Source organism: Pteropus medius, unplaced genomic scaffold (genome assembly GCF_902729225.1).
Source record: "Pteropus medius unplaced genomic scaffold, Ma_sr-lr_union100, whole genome shotgun sequence".
NCBI lineage: Eukaryota > Metazoa > Chordata > Mammalia > Chiroptera > Pteropodidae > Pteropus > Pteropus medius.
Window position 1 is genome coordinate 3,870,523 of NW_024351735.1, and position 22,477 is coordinate 3,892,999.

The window sequence follows — 22,477 nt, forward strand, 5'->3', positions numbered from 1 at the left end:
TATATTAAAATCTAGAAGGATATATGCCAAAATGCCAAAGGAGATTCCCTTTAAGTTATAGATTATGGCTCCCCACCTCATTTATATTTTCTAGTTTTTCTTCAAAAACACCAAAAGTTATTTATGTAAAAGTAACATTTAATCAAAACATGTTTAATACACAAGTGCTAGTTCTTCTATTTTTAAAACTGTGTATTCTACCATCACTGAGCACTCCCCTTACGAACATAAGAACTGGAAAAAAACCCAGTAGACCTATTAATTAGCAAAACTTCTAAGTACCAGGGGATGAGCCGCCTCTTAACAAAAATAGCTCAGTAGTAAGCAGCAAGATTCTCCCAAGCTTCTCTCTATCACACTCAGCTCCCCTCATGTTACAACTCTATCTGTCACTCATGGATTCCACTCTTCTATGGGGAGTATGGTTGTGTTATTACGTTTAAGATTTTTAAAGTACATCTGCAACTTTCCTACATTCAGCTTTTTGTAATATTGATCAAAAAAGTTCATAATCCTCACATCAGAATATCCTCTATTATAAAATCATACAGTAAAATATCAGTTACATAAATAGACAAGTCAATATCAATTTTTATAAAGAAAAGATTGGAAGTCTTTCTTCTGTTGAAGGCCACTGGCCCCATGAAGATATCTGGTGGACACATATTGAAAAAGAAGAGTCTGCAAGTTCAATTAACTTTTACTCAGAAAGCGTGAAATATAAAATGTTCAATTTATATTTTGAAAAATAATGGAAACCAAAAATTGTTCAACAAAAACAGCATACAAAAATTGCAATTTTGTCCTTTAGTACTTCTAGTTTAAAAAAAATGAAAGAAAAAAGAGTTAAGAAACTAAAAACTTACGAAAGAAATTTTAAAGACACTGTGACTGGTGAAAGACATGAAGAGAAAGGAAAGGGAGAAGAAAAGTACAAGAAAACAAATATAGAACAACATAACCAGGTCCAACCTACCCAGCCTCATTAGCCACTATGCTCTCTTAAAGGTCTGTACCACTAAACCCCAAAGTTACCTCCAGGTTTTTTCACCTTCCTGATACTAACTCAATTCTGCTACTAGTCAACATTTTCACTAACAGAAAATTTGTTCCCTAAGTAACGCCCCCTTCCAATTTCAGCCTCAAGTTCCCACCTTCCAAACCTCTAAATGGTTAAACCCCCTACCAATCCAGGCCATTTATCCTCAACCTTCCTCCAGCCCTGCCTGAGTACCTGACAGCTGCTGTTCCCAGCAACCACCATTACCAGCTCCACCTCTCTATTCCCGATTCCAATGCCTTATGTCACTCTAAGAAACCCCTCCCCCGTCTAAAACACTGTGACACTGCAAAAAGCTGAGTCAATAATTCCCAAAAGAACACCTAGAAGTTATCAAATTAACTTAAAAAATTCTGTCTGTTGAGGATAGGGGAAGCTGACCAATATTTTTTTAAAATATGCCTTTGACTAAACTGGGTTGAACTAAAGACCAGATCTAGCTTGCCACAAGAAGGTTTCTCCTTAATATTTTAAAGGGTAGTAGTTCATAATTTGATTGTGGTCATTTTTATGAGAAGAAACTTACTGTGAGAGTTCAGCAGTTTCTTCATCATATATTTTTTTTCTCTCAGACAGCTCATCAGGCAGATACTTCACTATTAATTCTTCCAACAGCTGTGTGACACAGTATCTCCTATCTGCTAGATACTAAAAGACAATATCATTTTACATTCCAATACTTTTTTCCTACAGTATAAAACAGGAAAAACAGTTTTAATTGATATAGTAGAACCTTTATTATATATTTATACAGTCAGTTCTGAATTAATTGAATTAGCGAGGGGGAGCCTTACAGTGGACGATGCTAAACACATAAACCTGTCTAAGGCTTTGCTCAAGAGCATAAAGATCCATGGTTGCAGCTTGAACCAAGCACTCTACATAAGACCTGTTTCTTGCTATGGTCACAAATTCTTAGCAGCTGTCAGCCACGCCCCTGACATCTCCCACACCAAAGGCCAATTTCTATCTGACAGCCCATGGGTACCTGAAACTGTCATTTTAACTAAGAAAAATAAATAAATAAATAAGATAAGGAATAAATAAAATAAATAAAATAATGCATGTGCCTTCTTTAAGAAGGGCAAAGATTATTCCTTTTGTTCCCAATTTCAGTGGCAGAGTTTCCAAATAATTTTTCTTTCAGATTCTCCTTCCACTCTTACCCCACTATCACTCAAATCCTTATCAAGAGGTTTTTTTCATACATGATCCCCCTGACTCTATAAAAAATTATAAATTTGTACCAATCCCTTAATGCTCTGAAAAATTGCTGCCCTCATGCATTTTGTGTCATTCTCTATTCCAACTGCTAAAAGTCATCTCTTTCATGCCTGCATATGAAAAGCCTATCTATCCTGCAAGGTCTGGCTCCAGTTTTACCTTTTCAGAAAGTCTTCCTTATTTTTCTGTCTCTTAAAGAATGCCACATTTTACTGCGTTTGCCGTATAAAAGGCAGTTACCATACTCTGCACTGGATTACATGGACAGGGATACAGTGTATCTTTGTAACGAAAAATTGCATAGGGCATAGGAGCAGGGATCAGGTCAGAGGGTGTGCACAGAATTTTGCACAAATAAAATGCCCAATACAAATTTATTTAATAAAAGTAGTGAGGAAAACCTCTTGGGAGATAATGACAAGATAAGATCAAGAGAAGCTGTCCTTTAATCTGTAGATCCAGCATAAACAAGGGTTTTGTCATTATCCAATGAAAAATAGAGTAGGAAAAATGAGAGTTTAGGATATGGGTAACAGTACTGGTTTTCAAATTTTAGCATGAATCAGGGCTAGTTAAAATGCAGACTGCTGAGCCCCACCCCAGAATTTCTTATTTAGTGGGGTCTGAGAAGGTGTATTTTTAACAAGTTCTCAGGTGGTACAGATGCTGTTGGTCAAGGGAGCACACTTTGAGAATTACTGGGCTATAGAATGGAGAGGAGTACTCCTGAGCAGATAGATTATATCGACACAGATAACTAACAAGTTTATTATAAAATTAATCAAACTACAGATGTTATAAAAATCCATTTTATTACCATCTCTTATTAAATAAAGATGTTTTAAAATTTAATATTCATGTATTATATTAAATTGGGGAAAACATAGCATCTCTTACATTTCTGACAGGAATCTAAATTTATACATGTCTAGGGACCTAGGCAATTTCGCGATTGGTTTTAAGAGTATTATAAACATATGACCTTTGAGCTAGTAATTTATCTCCCAGGAATTTACCCTAAGGAAATAGTAAAAGATGTAAAGTATGGTATAAAAAAAAGAGAGAACAAAACAATTCACGAATCCAACAATAGGAAAGTATTAAATCATTAATACTATACTACTATAAAAATCATATCTTTAAAATATATTCAAATGAAAAAATGAGCAAAATAAAATGACAAGTATGAAAAGTGCGAAACTAGAGCAGATAACTTTTTTTTAAAATATATATTTAGACTTTACAAATTATATTATACAGGGTATCTTCAAAGTCAGGGCACAGGATAGTTATTTTTAAACAGTATGTTAATTACATTTTTAAATAATATTCTTATTTTATTTTCCTTCAAACTCCAGATATTTTTAAATATATCTCTAAATTTAAAGTAATGTATCTAATTGTTAATCTAGAAAAAAGTGTATTTCAGAATATCTAAAAACTCTGGAAACACAGGAAAAATAGCAAATTTAGAGCACTTCACCTGAAAACATTAAGTATATTAGTTGATAATGCTACTAACAAACTCAAAGTTTGTCTTGTTTCCTGACTTTGTAATTATTCTGTATATGATTTTGTGTTTTACATGTCAGCTTATGATGTAAGACTCTTATCAAATGTAACAATTTATATATGCTATTATAAAGTATCTACACAGTGTTGTGTTTTATACATAGAAAATAACTATGTATATTCAATAGTAAAATGGTTTTATCAATTTGTATTCATATTTGGAAGACACTTTTTTCTTTAAATAATCTTGTCAACCACCAGAGACAGGATTGCTCTCCCCGAGCAATGCTACCTCACAACTAGAGCTCAAGATTATAAGGATTTGGCCTCACCTTAGGGGCTCCAATCATCCCTGCAGGACTGAGAGGGTGTTGTCCTCCCATCTGCTATAGAAGATACCCACTGGGGATCTAGTTGTTTTCCTAACAAAATTATTAGAGCTGATCACTGACTCTACAAGAAGGCATGTGGCAAATGCCTTTCTCTCCTTTCCAGTCTACCACTTTCTAGAGCTGAGCTATGCAGACAGTAGCCACTAGTCACATGTGCTTTTGTAAATATAAATTAATTAAAATTAAAAAAATGAAAAATATAATTCCTTAGTAACATTAACCACATTTCAAGTACTTAATAGTCACATGTGGCTAGTGGCTACCCTGCTGGACACTATAGAAACAGATCGATGTAGGAAGTTCTATTGAACAGAATTATTCCAGATGTTAAGGGGGCTGGGCTAGGCCTGAAATCTTTTATTGGGGGTAGGAGGCAGAATAGCTCGGTTTATCCAGTACTGTCACTAAAATTGGAACTATTCCTGACCAGGTACTTGACCATGCCCATTTTATTTAAAAAATTAAGTACAGGGGACTTGGTCTCCAGGACCTCTCTGCTTTCCCTACTCTCTCCAATCTCATATTTCTCTAAAACTAACATGTGAGTAAGGAAACGTTATCCTTTTTGGTCACTCAGCATATGTAATGTAATTCATTCTGAATATGATAATCACTATTTCTATGACTAACAAGAAATCAAACCATGTTGCCAAACTTAAGAGCAGTAAAAAGATAAATGTGAAATGTTTACCTCTTTTAAGCTTTCTTTGCAAAGGGGACAGTATGGTGTATGATCTAGACAACGCTCAAGACAATTCTTACAGAATGAATGTCCACAAGGGGTTGTTACTGGCTCAAAAAACAACCTGAAATCAACCAAAGTACATGTTAATTTTCACAGTAAATTATCTATTGGAAAAACTGAGCCAACTAATAATAGAACCATTCAGAGAAGGAAGGAGGGTCCAGTGGGCAGGAGAAAAGGGAAGAGGCAGTGATAAATACAATTATACCCTCCTGAACCTTGTAAAAGTTCTCCATCAACAGGTACTCTACCAAGCGTCTAGAGCTGTACTAACATAACAGGCTCTTGCTACATGTGGCACTAAACATTTGAAATGTGGCTGGTTTAAATGAGATGTGCAGTAAATGTAAAATGCAGACCAGATTTCAAAGGCTTAGTGCAAAATAAATCATGTAAAATATATCATTAATAATTATTAATTAGGTTTCATATATTCTTTTCTCATCTTTTTAAAATTAGTTTCCTTAATAAGCCTATAGAAACCTTACAATATAAAATTCATCAAAAGGAATAATTCACTATATATTATAATACAATTCTAAAGAAATATTAGGCTTAATACCAAATGTAACACTTAAACAATACGGAAAAACTAATTTTACTTGCATTGAAATTTTTTCCTGAAACACTTCTGAATTTCCTAGAAGTACTGTTAGAGGTACAGGTACTTCAGAAATTGTCTGGTCTAATTCCCTCGCCTCATAAACAAAGAAGCCTGAGCTCAGAGTTAGGAGGCTTGCTCAGGGACACACCTAGTTACTACCGGTCTTGTGAGGTCAGCACCAAGGCTCCTGGCTCATCATGCTCTGCTCCTCTGACTCTACCACAATTTATTTACATGGAAAATGTTCTTTCAAAACTATCAGTCTTAGAATTCTAAGCATTTTACATAATGAATATCCTTATCCAATGGTACTTTAACAGGATTTTATAGTTAAGATATATAAACAAGATAGAATCAGATATAAACAAGACATAGTTAGAATTCTTAACCAAATTTAAAATCTTGGCTATATCTAAGTTTCAATAACAGTATACATAGCTTTTATAGTACTTCCTAACTTCCCAGATATTTTTTATATTTAAGTCATTTCATTCTTGTAACACTGGGTTAAAGGCTATGCAAATACTGGCCTCATTTTCTAAATAAGGAAAACCAAGGTTCGCACATTGTTATTTGTCCAAGGTGTGAAAGGTCAAACTAGAACTAAAAGTCAAATCTTTTGATTTTTAGTTTTCTGTTACTTGACATTGCCTGGTATTATAGAGCAGATTACCTTTATCTACCCTGTATTTTATTTACATTAATATAAAATATTCACCTTTTATAAAATTTTACTTACCTCATGCAGAGAGAACATTCAAAATCTGAGACATCTATTAATTCTTCTGGGATGTCACCATAAGTTAATGATAACGTACAGACTTCATTGGGAGTTTCTATTTAAACAAAGAGACAGAGTTATCTTTGGGAAAAAGTTTAAATAAATAATTGTGTTTTATGTGAGTATAGTGAAATTTTTACCTCCTTGCTTTTTAAGCTTATTTCTTCCATCTTCATTTACAATCACATCCTGGTCTAAAAGAGACAACTTTCTTTTCAGCAGAGCACCTTTTTCTTGAACAGAAAGTAAAGGTTCTGAGGACACTCTTTTTAAATAATCCTCTTTGGCAGGCATTTCTGTTGAATTTATAACCTGTGCTGACTGAGCACGATTTAGGCTTCCTTTGACAGGCTCTGACGTGACCTCTGATTTTTCTTCATTCTATAAAATGCAATAACAAGGGTAACTGTGTTTCTTTACTATCCTTTCCTGCTCTCACCAAGAATCAAATGGAAATGAAATTTCGATGTCTTATTTTAGTGTTCATTTAACAGCACCAACTTTCAATTCCAAAACCCTGGCAAGTAAATAATCTTTTCCCAAACTTATATAGCACTAGATATCAAACTGACTTATATTATAAAGAGGTTTAAGCAACAATGCTAACATAGTTGTTCCTACCCTGAGAAAACTAAAATAATACAATGTTCTCCATTTTCCAAGAGACTGAAAGTTTTCTGACATTCAGGTGACCTAAAATTGTGATTAATGAAAGTATTTTTATATAAAAATTTTTAGTGTAAAATAAAAGGCTATAGAGAAAATCTTATTAAGATACAGCTAGAGAGGGTAAAAGTACCTAAACAGTTTCTAATACATGAAACTAGCAAAGTGAAGATCTTAACTTGTAAAGAAATGAAAACACTAAACCCCTGACAGTCTCTCCTCACCCCTTACCTGCTCTGGGCTAAGCTCACTGGCAGAATGAGACTCTTCCATTACTGAAGGAAAACCAAAAGGTTTGTTTTTAATGCACGGTAATGAATTCCAGGAATCCTTCAGGCCTTCTTTTAAGTTTTCAGGTGATAACAAATCAAATAAAATCTGTAAGAGAAATGTCATAAAAGTAATGGAAAATATAAAATGTTTGGTTAAGGATAATTTAATATAAAGTTACCTTATATTTAAGAATTTTTAGAAAATTTGTGGCAGACATTATCTTTAATGAGCAAGGGAGGAACGGATTAGGTAACAGCAGAACTGCCAAATAGATTTAAAACTCTTGTGAAACCAAAGTGTGCCTCGATGCAGTCAAGTCACCTCAAAGAAATGATTCAAAAAGAAGGCATAGGAGTGGTTCAGTAGGCAGCCTGAGAAGGTACCCAAGGTAAAGGCTGACTTTTTAATATAAGGATTGTAAAGAGAGGAGATATTAAGTAGAAAATATCGACTTCTGAAGATTAGCAAATCCTATCCTGTCCAAATAGCTCATGGTTCACCCAAATGTACATTTAGGCTGGACTTAGAGACTGTTTATGTGAACTAAAGAACCTGAACCTCTAACTAGAAAATTCTAAAATTCCACGCATTTACGATGAGTTTAGCTGCTCAGTGAACTACGAACCTGCTCTGGCAGTCACCACCACCCAGCTCTTGGTGGGAGCACCAAATGGCAGCTGCCCCCAAACAGCTGGGAGCTAACCTGGGAGGCAGCCGCGGTATCAACATTGCTGGGTTCTTCTACCAGGAATACATCTAAAACTCTCAAAGAAGCAGGGTAGGTCAAGACAGGGGAAGATCTTAGCTAAAAGAAATGAGGGATTAAACAATTTCTGATTGTCGAATACGCTGTGTTTCTGTGTACAGCAGAGTTCTTAAAGCCTAAATTTGGAAGTTTGATTTTTTGACTGTACTATCTCTCAAATATACAAAAATCAGAATTAATCATTAATCATTACAATGTAAATAAAAAAAGAAATATACACAATGTAAATAAAAGTGTAATTTTTGAATAAATGAATATGTATTTTGAATAAATGAATATGTAATGAATAAATATTTAAAAATCTATATTTGTTTTTACATTTCCCCTGATTAAAAGAAATGTATTAAACAAATACCTACCCTAGAACCCAGCAAACTCCACTCCTAGGTGTTTGCCAAAGAGACATACAAATATATCTCCACAAAATGACTTGTACAAGAACGTTCATAGCAGCAACAAGAAATAATCCAAATGAAAATCGCTACTATGAATACCACAAATTGTAGTATGTTCATGAAATACTTAGTGAACAACAGAAATTCTTAAATTACTGGATATATCTCAAAAATATTATGTTGAGAAAAAAATCCAGACACAAAAGAGTACACACTGTACGATTCCACTTACATGAAGTTCTAGAACAGGCAAAACTATTTTAGAAATCTGAATAGTAGTTGCTTCTGGGAACATAGAGATAGGGGGTTTACTGGAAAGATGAGGGAACTGTCTAGGGTGATAAAGATAGTCTACACTTCGATTGGGGTGCTATTACATGGGTTTACAATTTCTCAAAACTCATTGAACTATATAATCTATGCATCCATTATATATAATTATATCACAATTTACAAAAACCATATTGGTGAAAAACAAGTATTTCAAAGCATAAGTTGTTTTGCATGTACATGACCTAGTTAACCAACAAACAAATATTTACAGAAATATAAGGATAACTAATGGCATGGAAAATGAAAAATTATAAGCCCTTAGAAAGTCTGTAATCTCACCTAGGAAGTAACACTAACAAATACAGAAAAGTCAGAAAACACGCAATAGTAAAAAAAATTTTTTAAACCAGTACATTAGAATGTATATGCAAACAAACCTCACAGAGGATATATCAACATTAGCTGGATTCATAAGGAATTTGGGACCTGAGAAAAATTTCGAAGTTCTCATACTTTTGGGTATGTAAGACTCTCCCAAGGTGCTTTTTAAACTATGTCCCAATTACAGAGTTTCTAAGATCTATGGTGGGGCCCAGGAATCTTTATGTTCATCATGCACCCAAGATGATTCTGACAAAAAGCCACACTTTAAGAAACACAACAAAGGTGATAAATAATGTGGCATGTTTGAGGACACTGAGGAAAGAATCATGACTTAACATTGAAATTGTATTAGGTTAGATTTTTTCAAACAATTTTTCAAAGACTCTAGTCCTTCCAGATGCTCTGTGAATAAGTTTGACAAAAGCTGAATGCTATTGTCACGCTATCATAGCAAAAACTCTAAGAAGAAACCTGTTTAAGAAACCTATTTAAGTTGGTTTAGCCAAATGTTTCCCAAAGAACATCTTTCTTCTTTCTCTTTTAATTAACACTTACTAATGTACCAGAGAACAAACTTTGGAAATATATGGACTACTGAGAAAAAATTTTAAGGCAAAACAAGTTGATTGGGGCAATACTTTTGGCAACTATAAAAAGTAAGCAAAGTTTAGACCTGAAATGAAAGGCAAAAGGCAGGCCAATAAAAATTCCTGGGCAAGAACATCACTACAACAATGTTTAATTAAGAATAATTAGTCTGGCTCAGATCAAACAGACTATTAGGGAACGTCTAAATGTAACTAAGCAAAAATAATACATTAAATATCAATACACTAAGTATATAAACCTGAAAACCACTTGTCAAATTGCTACTAAATTTGACTTATGGACTCCTTATGTTCTTATCCCAATTTTCTAATTAGCATTTTTTTTTTTTCAAAAGAACTGTGCCTTAGCCCTGCCTTAAACTATTATAATTAGTAAACTGTTTACCTTTTCTACTTCTAGCTTTGCAGGTGCAAAGTCTTCATCAAGGGCTAAGCACTGCAGAAATAGTTGTAAGGCATCGCCTAAAAAACCAGCATCATGGAGTACTTTTCCTTTCCGAAAGTAGACCTTCAATAAAAAGCACATATGCACAAACAACTTTTATTGATAGAACTGTTTTTCGAACAATTAATATCCAGTAAAAAAAACCCAACTGCTCAGAGATGCTCATTTTGAAACTAAATGACTCTGAGGAACACAGCAAATTTTCAAGGTACGTTTATATACTACCCTGCAGAAGCACTTAGGGAGGAACTAAGGCCGAGAAAATGACTTCAAAATCACATTTCTAATTATATCACTTCAGTGATAAGTCCAGAGGGTTCTTTTTTAAAAGTTTTTAAAGTTGTCCATACAGATAATTTTCCTCTTATTCTTAATATATATTTGCCTTGTACTAACCAAGCATGCCATCATGGAATTTTGCATCACTTTCCTTATTAATTTATAATTTTGGAGAATCCTTATTAATCTGTCTTCAGAGGCACAGTTTGGAATGAAGGGAAAAGTCACAAAAAAGATTAACTTCTAGCTTAAAGATATATTTGAGAGATGGACTGATTTGCCTTGGCAATTAAATAAAAAGGAAAATAAATGATGCAAGTCTTTTTGAAACTATATGGCAAAGCAACTAACTTCCTTTACCCCAATCTACTGTATTACATCACTGTCTAATCATCTGGTTCTCATCAAAAAGCCTCTATCAATTTTCCAGCCTCAAGGACCCTCTTCTCTTTCCATTAATAAACCTCCTCCATTGATCAGTTTGCACCCATCTTCTCAATATGGCCAGTTGTATCTCTTTGAGGAAATTTTGTAAAGTCTGTATTTTTTTCTGTGCCTTGAAGTCAGGTTATTCTTTAGTTAGGAAACAAAGATTTTTTATAATTTAAAAAATTGTCAGATGATATTTATTAAAAGTACTGACCTTAGATTTCAAGAACTCTAGATATTTTACTTAGAGTCAACCAGTCCATTCTGTTAAAACTTATAATCATAATTGAATGCATGTTCCCAACGGTTGAAATTTTAAAACGTATGCAAATGATAAATAGCATTTTTACCTCAGGCCAATTTGGCAGTTGAAAGAGAACTGCATTTAAATCTTCTATGGCTGCTTTAAACTCTTGGAGACCAGCATATGATTCAGCTCTGTAAATTTTTAGAGTCAAGTCACTGGGCTCTGAAATAAATATTTTATAAAAGGTTGATGTTTTTAAAAGATTATTGTATAATACACAAAATACATCAGGCTATATTTAAGAACAGACTTAGGGGTTCCAGTTGATAACCACCAAACCAAAGGCTGTGAACCAACCATAGTATAAGTGCGACCTACTTATATGATGAATTTCATCTCTAAATCATACAGAATTATTATGTCAACTATTTTAGTGGAAGAAATTATTTTTTAAGAACATTGGAAAAGTTTTTATGAATAATCACCTCTAAGAAACCAAATATTTTCTTTAAAATAGGACATTCTATACAGATTTAAAAGACATGTTTTAGATGTTTAGAAGATTTGCCTTTTTATGGTAAATCTTAATTTTTTATACCCTAATTTCTAAATCTTCATTTACAAATGACCATATGTGTAACTACTGCACATAGAATTCCCACAACAACAAAGACCGACCAAGGCTCGATCTTATGAGGTATATAATGGTACTGATTTGTGAGAAAAATGAATTGATGACATTCAATTTATTTAAGAGGTCAAAATTTTAATTCCTGCCAGTAGCAAGAATGGTATTGGACCATTCAAAACAGACTGAATTTCAAATATTCCTGAGGAAAAAAAACAACTCTGTTGTTAATTTCACTATCCTCTATGTCTCCATGACATTCAGAATTTTAGACACTCAGCTGGTTCATCCAATAATATAGTCAATTACTACAGGTACATAGATTCTAAAACGGAAGTCTAAGCAAGAAACTAATTTTCGGTCTATCTACAGATGATGTTACCTTGACTTTTCTTTTAAAGCTATTCATCTCTGAAGCTTTCAAAAATGTATGCATATAAAATAAAACAATCATTGTGAGAAGGGCATAAAGACCCATAATGCCTCATTAAAAAACAAAAAAACCATGAAACTCCTTAATAGCTTCATGACTTACTCTAGTTTTCAATGATTGCTTTTCTATAGATAACTCTCAATTGAACAATTAAATTAAAAGGGCCTGTTTCTTTTTTTTATTATGGTGACATTGGTTAACAAAATCCAGTAAGTTTCAGGTGTATAATTCAGCAGTACAGCATATATATACAGGGCACTGTGTACATCGCCCATGGTTAGATTTCTCTGTTACCATGTATTTGACCCCTTTTACTCCATCTACCTCCCTCTTCCCCTTCTACCCTCTGGTAACTATTGTCCATGTCCATGAGTCTCTGCTTGTTTGTCCTGTTATTTTTGTTGCTTTTAAGTTTATATCCCACATATAAGTGATATTATGTGCTTTTCAATTTTTTCTGTCTGGCTTATTTCACTTAGCATGATTATCTCGAGGTCCATCCACGTTGTTGAAAATGGCAGTATTTCATTTCTTCTTATGGCTCAGTGATATTCCATTGTATATATGTACCACAGCTTCTTTAGCCAATCATCTATCATAGGACACTTTGGTTGCTACCACGTCCTGGCTACCATGAATAATGCTACTATGAACATCAGTGTGCAAATATCTTTTTGGATAAGGGTTTTCAAGTCTTTGGGATAAATACCCAGTAGAGGGATTGCTGGATCAAATGGTAGATCAATTCTTAGTTTTTTGAGGGACCTCCATATTGGTTCCATAGTGGCTATACCAATTTGCAGTCCCACCAGCAGTGTATAAGGACTCCCTTTTCTCCTCATTCTCTCCAACACTTGTTATTACTTGTCCTGTTGATAACAGCTATTCTAACAGGTGTGAGATGACATCTCATTGTGGTTTTGATTTACATTTCCCTATTAGTTAGTGATGTTGAGCATCTTTTCATGTTTGTTGGCCATTTGTATGTCTTCTTAGGAGAAGTGTCTGTTCAGGTCCTCTGCCCATTTTCTAATTGGATCATTTGTTTTTTTGTTGTTGTTACTGAGTTGCACAGAGTTCTTTGTAAATCTTGGATAGTGGGCTCTTATCAGAGGCATTGCTTGCAAATATATTTTCCCACTGAGATGGTTGTCTCTTTACCTTGTTGATGGTTTCTTTTGCTATGCAAAAGATTTTTAGTTTGATGTAGTCCCATTCATTCATTTTTGCCTTTACTTCCCTTGCCTTTGAGGTCAAATTCATAAAATCCTCTTTAAGTCCAAGGTCCTTAAGTTTAGTTCCTATGTTTTCTCCTATGCAATTTATTGTTTCGGGTCTTATATTCAGGTCCTTAATCCATTTTGAGTTAATTCTGGTGTATGGTGGTAAACAATAGTCTAGTTTTATTCTTTTGCAGGTGGCTTTCAGTTTTAGAAGGGCCTTTTTCAATTGCTGGTGCTTGAGAATTGGAATTATAGTGTTCCCTCAAATTTATACATATGAAAAATTTTAAAGAATGAAATTAATATTTCATGAAAATGTCTTACTTCCTAAATAAAAGACATGTCTAGAATATTTTGTCTTTTCTCAAAGCAATATAATTGGAAATCATTATCTCTGAACAAAAAACTCATACAAATTGAAATTTTAATATGATTGATATGATTGATCAACCAAGGATGAAAAGTTCTAGCACAAAGCTAGACCTTGTAGGTGTTCAAAAATTCTACTTTATCCCTGTTGTCGAGGAGCTTATTATCTAATTAGAAAATTTCATTTTGTTAAGAAAGAGTATCAACTAATCCTGATTTGACAAACAGAACCGGGGTTGAGAAAGTGGAGAGGAGTGTTGCCAAAATAGTCCAAGAGTGAGTAGTAAATGCATCAGCATAAAAAAAACCTCAGTTGTGAAAACAGGACTGCAGCCCAGGACGTAAAGTTTTCCACCCACAGCTGGGGAGCTTCCAGCAAGATCCTTGAGACCCGCCTCCACTCCAGCACCTCCAGAGAGAGGGACTTCACTGTCGCAATAAGCACCCTATTCCACTTTTGGATCCTCTACTGGGCTTTTAAATTTTTTTTTTTTTTTTTTACAGCAAATCCCAATTGCCTCATACTTGATGCAGCGCACATTCAGAACTACTGAATATTACATCCTCTCCTTAATGCCTTTGCTGCTCAATAGTCACCTTCATACAGCTTATTTAGGGCAGCACTGGAGGAAGTAACTGAGAAGACCTCTCTCTGTCTTTAAGAAAACCCAATCAAACTTCTCCACTCTGTCCAAAGCAAAAAAAAGATTATGTCCCCTCTCCACAAAAACTCTCAGACTACTGAGACTCCTTAAAGGGGGTCTTAAAGATTTAGTGTCTTTTGGAATGAGAAGAGGTATACCCTAAGAAGAGATGACATTAGAGTCAGATTTTAAAATTCTTGCTCTCCAAGTTCTTGTAGGCAATGTTTTTATTGAGAACTTCAACTGTTAGTAGATTATTTTGAATGACTATAAGAAAATAAAACCTCATCAGGTGAGTTCAAACTATCAATACTTTTTTAAAAAGATTCGGTCACCCCATAATTCTAAAAAAGAGCCAAATGCAAGAATTGAGGCCCTTTGAATAGCCAAAGCATACAGAATGCCCTCCATGTAAACTTTTCTGAAAGGCGATTGAAAAAAGCAATCAGCCTTGGCTATGTCATTAACTCAAGTTTGAAAGAGTCAACAAATATTTACTGTATGCTCTGTACCTGGCCTTGAGGACCTGGAGTGTACAAGTCATCTCACTGCACACACCATCAGGGAGGGGCCTGTCAGTCCACTACTACAGGTATCCACTGTGCCTAGCAAATGCCTGGCACGTTACAGACTCAATTTGTTGAAAAAGCGAAGAAATATAAATACAGATGTGGTTTGGGCTAATTGTACTGAAATGACTTAACTCCCAGATCTTTACCTTGAGTCTGATTTTTTTTCACCCTTCCTTCAGATTCATCAAATTTCTAACTGCATGAAGCACTTTTCCTTAAATTCAGTATGTTTCCCACAAGAACAAACAACCCCCAACAACAACAAAGGTGTCTTTTCACTGTATTCTCTATTAGAAACACCACTGACTTCCCAAATCAAACTTTGAACTTTGTGAATTTTACCTCCTATTATGTTTCTCAAATCTGTTTCTGGTCTCTTTCAATCCTACTACTAATAGTCTTAGTTTAGGCTCCTGAAATCTCTTTAAGACAATAGCAATAGCTTGCTAACTGCTTTCCCTGCCTCCAGTTTTACCCCATCTATCTCATCATCCATGAGATAAACTCAATATTCAGTACAATGTACAAGTTACTCCACGCCTGGCTTCTTCTTACTCTTACCAACCTCCCGCTTTAAGTCCCCACAGGCCTAACTACTAACCTGCCCCGTGTAACACCACTCAATTTCATGTCTCCTTCCTTCGCTCGCAAAGCTCCCTCCTTGTCGTACCACCCTGCTACCCCTTTGTCTGGATAACTTTTTCTCACCCCACAAGTTCATCAAAGTATGCTTTTTTCTGAGTCTACTTCTACTCAGTGTATTGTAAAAATCAAGAGTGTGAACTTTGCAATCAAGACTGCCAGGATTCAATTTCTGGCTCCTTCACTTACTTGCTGTGACCTGCAAATTACCAAACACCTCTGTACCTCAGTTTCCTCGGCTATAAAATTGAGGATGTTTAAGATGCACTTTTTATTTAAGAAATACCGCTTATGATGTACTATTCTCAATGATTTATAACCTTTGGAACAATCCTATGTGGGCCTAGCATGGTCCACATTTTTATACAGAAGGAAACTAAGCACAGAGAGTTTAAGTAACTTGCCCCAAATCAAACAGCTACTAAGTGGTAGATTCAAGATTCTGTGTCAGGCAGTCTGGATCCAGAGTTCTTGCTGGTCACCTTCATGCTAAGAACAGTATTTACCTCTCAGGGTTACTCAAGAGAATAAGTTAATTCATGCAAAATCTTTCAAAAAGGCTACACTGTAAGCACTGTTAAGTGTTTGCTATTATGACTGCATTTGTACACTGTATGTGCATAGCATTAATTAAAAAATCTATTTTTGAGCTCCCTCTATTATTTCCTGTTTTTGTATCTCCTCAAGTCCTGCCTTTGCTAAATGTTTGCTGAACTAGGGGAAATTCATTAAAATCTGTCTGCTTAAGCTCTTCAATTCATGCTCATTTTCTCTTCTCTTAGACCCAATAATATTGTGAGTCATTAGGCAAATAAAATTTTTGAAATAAAATTCTACTACACATCTGAGGAAACTAGTCTTAAGCTCTCCAAGGCATTTCACGGGCTGAGGACAGAGAGTTCTCCAGTTGTGATTCCTCATCTTTGTTTCAATCCTTAGAGACTTGTGATTAGGAATAGGAAACTACAGGTTGTTTCTTTAGTTCATCTTTAAGAAACTTTTCCAATTGCAAAGGTTATTAAATGTTTACTTACAAAATTTGAAAAATTTCTATAAAAATATAGAAAATCAAGAATTAAAACCCTTTTTCCCACCACGAATAACCAGTGTTGGCATATAACCTATACTTTTTCTCTGTGATTACATTTTTAATGTAGAGTTTTATAAAACACACCATATAGATTTTTATACCCTGCTCTTTTCACCAATGAAATTAAGTCCACATGATTTTTAATGGTTGCAAAGTATACACAATCTTTTAAAAACTACTTATTTTACACTCCCACAAGCTCTATGTTTTTGGTTCTCAGAAGAGTACAAATGAAAAACAGTATCATTTTAATGTGCATTTCTTCAGTGAGCTTGACCTTTAAAACTACCATATATTAGCTATTTAGATTGTATGGGTAAGTATAAAATTGCATGTTCATATCCTTTTTCTTTCTTCTGAGTATCTTTTTCTTTGATTTATATGTGAAACTATTTAAAAACTTTCAATTGCTAACCAAAATACTAAATTTCTTTGCTTCTTTATCCAAGTTCAGTATAGTAGGACTTGGTTATCACAGTTAAACTAAAAGCTGCCAATTGACGAGCTATTAGTGATTAATAGTCCAAAAATACCAGTTTAGCATGCTAATTAAGTTAGTAAACACTGGATCCAGATCTGAGTTCAGATCCATTTTGGACAGTTATACCTAACTCTTTGAACCTCAGTCTCTCCTCACCTGTAAATTTCTGGTGACACCTACATCTTAAGATTGTTATAAGGACTAAATAAAATAATGCATCTTAACAGTTAAAACATTGCCTGGGACAAAAGTGCTCAATAAATAATAATTATTGTTAATATTATAAAATACTTCAAAACAGGTTAATAAAGACATGAGATTAGCTCTTGATATAATATTGTTTCAAATCCTTTTCAGAACAGTTTACTGATCGATTAAATTCAAATCTCTAGATGTTTAACCTAGTTATTAAAAACCCTTTATATTTTCTTTAAATGTATTCAGTATTTACCAATAATTCGACTAACCTCTGTATAACTAAAGCCTTGCAGTATCTATATTTTATTGATGAAGGCTAAAACGTTACCACTAATTAACATATGCAAGCTAGAATCAGGGTTTAACCCTCACTACTGTTATTAATGTGGTAGAAAAGAACAGAACTTAACATTTAGATTTCAACTTCAGCTAAATCATCTTGTAGCCGTAGCACAACTTTTACATTTGTAAAAAAAATACTGTTTTTTAATTCATATTTACTGAGCATTTACTCTGTTGGACATGTTCAAAGCACTTTACAGGTTTTGACTCCCTTAAGTCTCATAACAGACCTAGGGAATTACTATTGGTATCTATGAGGTAGATACTATTCTCACTTTTCAGATAAGGGAACCAAAACAGGAAAGTTAGACCACAGGCCCAAGGTCAGAGAGTAAGTGGAGGGCTACAGTACGATTCAAACCCAGGCAGCCAGCTCCCAGAACACACAGCTTTAACCATTAGGGCATACTGCATCCCCAGCTTGAAGTACCTCAATTTCCTTCTGAGGATAAAAGTACTCCACAGGAGTCTTTGTGAAGATCATATGATGTAAAGAATTTTAAGTACTTGGCAACTATATAATTAATAAAGACAAAAATTTCCTTCTCCATGTATTTTAAATAAAATGTTCTCCCCCTTATGACCTTTATTCTTTAAAAACCAGTTTGAACTGTAAATTATACTGTTCTGTTGTCTTCTTTGGGGGGAGTGGGGTGAACAAAGGGAAGAGGCAAGTCAGTGTAAAAAATTCATTAAATCTAAAGGGAAGACAGCCTAACAAAGTGGGAGTTTTCCAACAGACTCAAGTATAAAGGTTCAATGCAGAAAAGACTTTTACATAATAACCTTGAATACTAAAAAGACAAAGTTATGAAACATCTGAGAGTTAATATCAAAAGATCAATGGATTAAGTGTTATCTAAATATATTTCAATTCAACAGAAACTTATGTAATCTCAATGGGAAACTTCTGATTTTGGCAAAGGTTTTCAAGCTTTCCTTTCTTGTTGACAGAGATAAATTTGGATGTGTGTGGGCTAACTGTAGACTAGATTACTTTTTCTAGTTAATAGTATTTACTTGTTTCTTATAAGAATTACATAAATTATAGTGAAGTTTTTTGTGGACAGTAATGAAAGTACCATCAGTAACTACAACCACAATTATGTATATATAGATTCCCAATGCCTATCTAGCTAAGAAGCCAACTTTCAAAAAGTTAAAGCCTAACCAGCCATAACTCTACTAAATATTTTTGTTTATGCCCATAAACTGTTAAACACATATTTGTACTTTACCAAATATAACTTGTTAGCTCTAAGATTTTTTTCCCTCCTACTTTGTACTAAGAATTCAAATGATGAAAAAAGTTGTCTTCATTAACACATTCAGACATATTTTCAAGTATGAAATTAACACTTTTCAAAAGACCTAAAAATGAGGAGGAACTAGGCTAATAAGGTGAAAATGAAAGTCAAGAGACTTGGGTCTACTCATGCAAAAGTAGTATATTAAGTAGCTGAATGGGCAAAATTCCCATGTGCAATCTAGGCAAATTGAAAAAAAATAAAGAGTAGATCTTTTAGAGTCTTTCTGTTAAAAGCAATATTCTCAATCCACGGCTCAGAATCTTCCTTAATTAAAGGATTATTGGTCATAGAACATTAAGCTAGATCTTAATTAGTAAATGTACTTACTGTTCTTCCATAGATTAGGACCTGAATTCTTATGAAGCGCCTAATTTAAGATGTCAAATCACTAAATCATATTACTGAATACTGTTGTTGATAAGTTTCATCCTTTATTTCATACAGTGACAAAAATACTTCCTTAGAAATTTTCGTTAAAAATTTTCATTGGATGAACTATACAGGCAAGATGAACCCTAGTCCAACATTTAGAACTGGAGGACATAGTGTTGCCTCTACAATGAGCTTAGCTGTGTGACTGTGCACAAGTCATTTTACTGCCTTAGCTTCTGCTTCATTTTTAAAATGAGGGCCATGTCCTAGATGGTCTGTACTTCTCCTCTCATACTCCATTCACTCAGAGAGGCAGAATTGTATCAGAATTTTGTATTCCACAGTCTGTCTTGTTCTGGGTCTATCATTCTATTCTATTTTACAACTGCCTACTCTCTACAAAAAGTGAAAGAATATAGCAATACTCCAGGTTTATGCTTTGCACTCTAAAGGTATTAAATAACTTGGATGTATTGTCACTAGTTCAAAATGACTAAGCATTTAGGGTAAAAGAGCCATAACAAAATACTTTCAGTTACATAGTTTATAAATTTACTTAATACCTAACATGGGTTTATATTTTAGATGGTTATTTCTTGGGAATTATTCCCCCAAGTATTTTTAGGCCAATATAGATGCTAAACTTGAAATGTGCTTATTTAACACAGGGTTTCACAGTGACCCTACTGACATTTTGGGCCTGACAACTGAGTGGGAGGCTGTCCTGTGCATTGTAGGACGTTAAACAGCATCCCTGACCTCCTCCATCCACTAGCACCGATCCCACAAGGGGTGACAACCAAAAATGTCTTCAGATAACTGTTCCAGATAATGATTCTTGGGTGTAAAATCCCCCTGGTAGAGGATCAACGATTTAAAGAACTCTTCATTTTACATAGGTAAGTCTGGCAATGTCCTCCTTCACCGTAAGGAAAGTGTTAACCTTGGTTAGGAGCCCAAGCTGCTTCTCTAAGGGGGAAGCAACATACAAAATATCTAAAGGCTTTTCCTCACAGGTTGATCAAGCGTAGAAAGGCAAACAGAAGCGTGGCGAATTCGATGAGACTATCTCTTTATCTTGACCATGAACTAGGTGTATTCGAAACTAAGCACTTGTTTACGAAATAAGTATGACATGAAATAGACAGGTTGAAATCAAGAGGAACCAATTCTGCAGGCAATTTCAGGTAAGACTTGAACTCCCCTGGGCAGCTGGGGCACCCGCCCGTAGCTCAGCGGCCAGCGGGGCCCCCCGGAGCAGGGCGCGGGCGCGGAGCTCCCGCCACGCCCACAGCACGTCACCCGTTACACAACCCCCCCCCGCCACCACCAGCTTATGCAATTCTGCCCTCCCGCGGCGTCCAAATTGCCCCGGTGACTTTTGTGGGAGACGAAGGTATATGCTGACCGCCTAGCCCCGGCTGGGGATCCTCCCCCGGCCCCGGCTGTCGTTTCCCCGCGGCGGACCCGGCCGGCCCCAACGGCCAATTACCGGAAAGACCGCGACAGGAAACGAACGTCCGCTCGGGCTCGCCCAGCTCCTACCCATCCCGCGCCCCGGCGGCCTCGCCCGGGCCTCCCGCTTCGTTCGGGACGCGCCCGCCCAACCGCAAGGCCGCGGACGGGGAAACCCCGCGCCGGTGCGCCCCTCCCCGCGCCGCGTCACAGTCGGCTCGGAGGGCGATCCCCATTGTGACCGAAGCACCCCGGGGCGCCGCCCCCTCCCACACCCTCGAGGACCCCGAGACCCGAGACACGCGAGTAGGGCGGCCTTGGGGAAACACGGACGCCCCCCAGGGGCGCAGACGAGCTGTGGGTAGCCAGCCCATAGGGGACAGGAGGGTGGGGTGCGCCGGGCCCGCGCCGCATCCCCGCGCGGTCACCTGCTCGCAGCGCCTCGCAGGAGGCGGCCAGGGCCTCCCGGTAGCGCCCCTGGTGCAGCAGTTCTCCGAGCCGGCCGGCCGCCCGGGCTCGCTCCCGCTGGCCTGGGAACCACTTCTCGGCCAGGTGGTTGAGGACGACGCTGGTTCTGAAGCCAGAGGCAGCGATGGCGGCGGCCAGAGGCGGCGGCCGCGGGGTGGTGCCCTCAGCATCAGTGGCGGCGGCGGCGGCGGGCGGCAGCCGGTCCCGGCAGAGGCGGCAGCGCGCGCGGAGCTCTCTCCGCAGGCAGCGGCGGCAGTAGCTGTGGCCGCAGGGCACGGTCACCGGCTCACTCAGGAAGTCCTGGCAGCTGAGGCAGCTGAGCAGCCCACCGGCGCCGGTGTCCGCGCCCGCTGCCGGCGTCGCGCTCCAGCCCAGCCCGTGGCGGAGCCGGTAGTTCAGCGCCAGGCAGTCCACCAGGGTGCCCAGGCACTCCGGCCGGACCGGGGCCCCGCGGCGCAGGGCCACCGCGTACGCCTCCAGCGCTCCCTTCAGGTGGCCGCCCAGCGCCAGCAGCTCTCCGCGGCGGAGCAGCAGCTCCCAGCGCTCCGACTCCGCGGCCGCGCGCTCCAGCCGGTTCCCGCTGCCGCCTCCCACGTCCCAGAACTGGCCTCGGCTTCGCGACTTGGGGGCCATCTCCCGGTTCCTTCCCGGGGAGCTCCTCGCAACGGCTGGCGAAGACATGGCCCACCGAGGACTGCTGCTCCGCTGCCGCTGCCGCTGCCGCTGCCGCCGCCGCCCCGGTCCCGGAGCCTCCGGGACGCGCGGCTCCGCACGCGGCCCGCGAGCAGGGGGGCGTGGCGCGCGGACACGGCGGGGCGGCGCGCGCCCGGGAAGCCCCGGGGGCGGGGCCTGGCCGGCGCAGGGCGGGGCCGGGCTCCGCTGGCGCGCCAGGGACTCCCCCGCACCGCCCCCGGCCTCGTCCTCTGGGGGCCGACTGGCTGGCCCCGCCCCCTTTCGAAGCCCCTCCTGGCGAGGGACGCTGGGTCAGATGATCCCCCAGCTGGGCTCTAATTGGCTTCTTCCGAAAGAAGGGTCTGGCTTGTAACCGAACAAAGCCCGAAGGAGCCCAGATATCCATAGCCCTCGCCTCCCTGCTGAACGCCTCGACATCTATGGCCTCACCCCTAATGCCTACTTCCTGGGCGCTTTTCTGCCGAGCGCCCGGCC

General features: G+C 37.7%; 1 protein-coding gene across 1 annotated transcript in view; it reads right to left on the bottom strand.

Annotated features, from left to right (window-relative positions):
• LONRF1 (LON peptidase N-terminal domain and ring finger 1) overlaps nucleotides 1–22,111 on the bottom strand; it is a 28,781-nt gene extending 6,670 nt beyond the window's left edge. The window contains exons 1-8 of the mRNA XM_039846487.1: nucleotides 21,271–22,111; nucleotides 11,187–11,305; nucleotides 10,069–10,191; nucleotides 7,216–7,362; nucleotides 6,459–6,699; nucleotides 6,277–6,373; nucleotides 4,880–4,994; nucleotides 1,587–1,708 (exon numbers count right to left, since the gene is read on the bottom strand). Of these exons, the coding sequence (XP_039702421.1) occupies nucleotides 1,587–1,708; nucleotides 4,880–4,994; nucleotides 6,277–6,373; nucleotides 6,459–6,699; nucleotides 7,216–7,362; nucleotides 10,069–10,191; nucleotides 11,187–11,305; nucleotides 21,271–21,991 (1,685 nt within the window). The 5' untranslated portion in view covers nucleotides 21,992–22,111. The remainder of the gene's footprint in view (nucleotides 1–1,586; nucleotides 1,709–4,879; nucleotides 4,995–6,276; nucleotides 6,374–6,458; nucleotides 6,700–7,215; nucleotides 7,363–10,068; nucleotides 10,192–11,186; nucleotides 11,306–21,270) is intronic.
• Nucleotides 22,112–22,477: the final 366 nt, after the last annotated feature.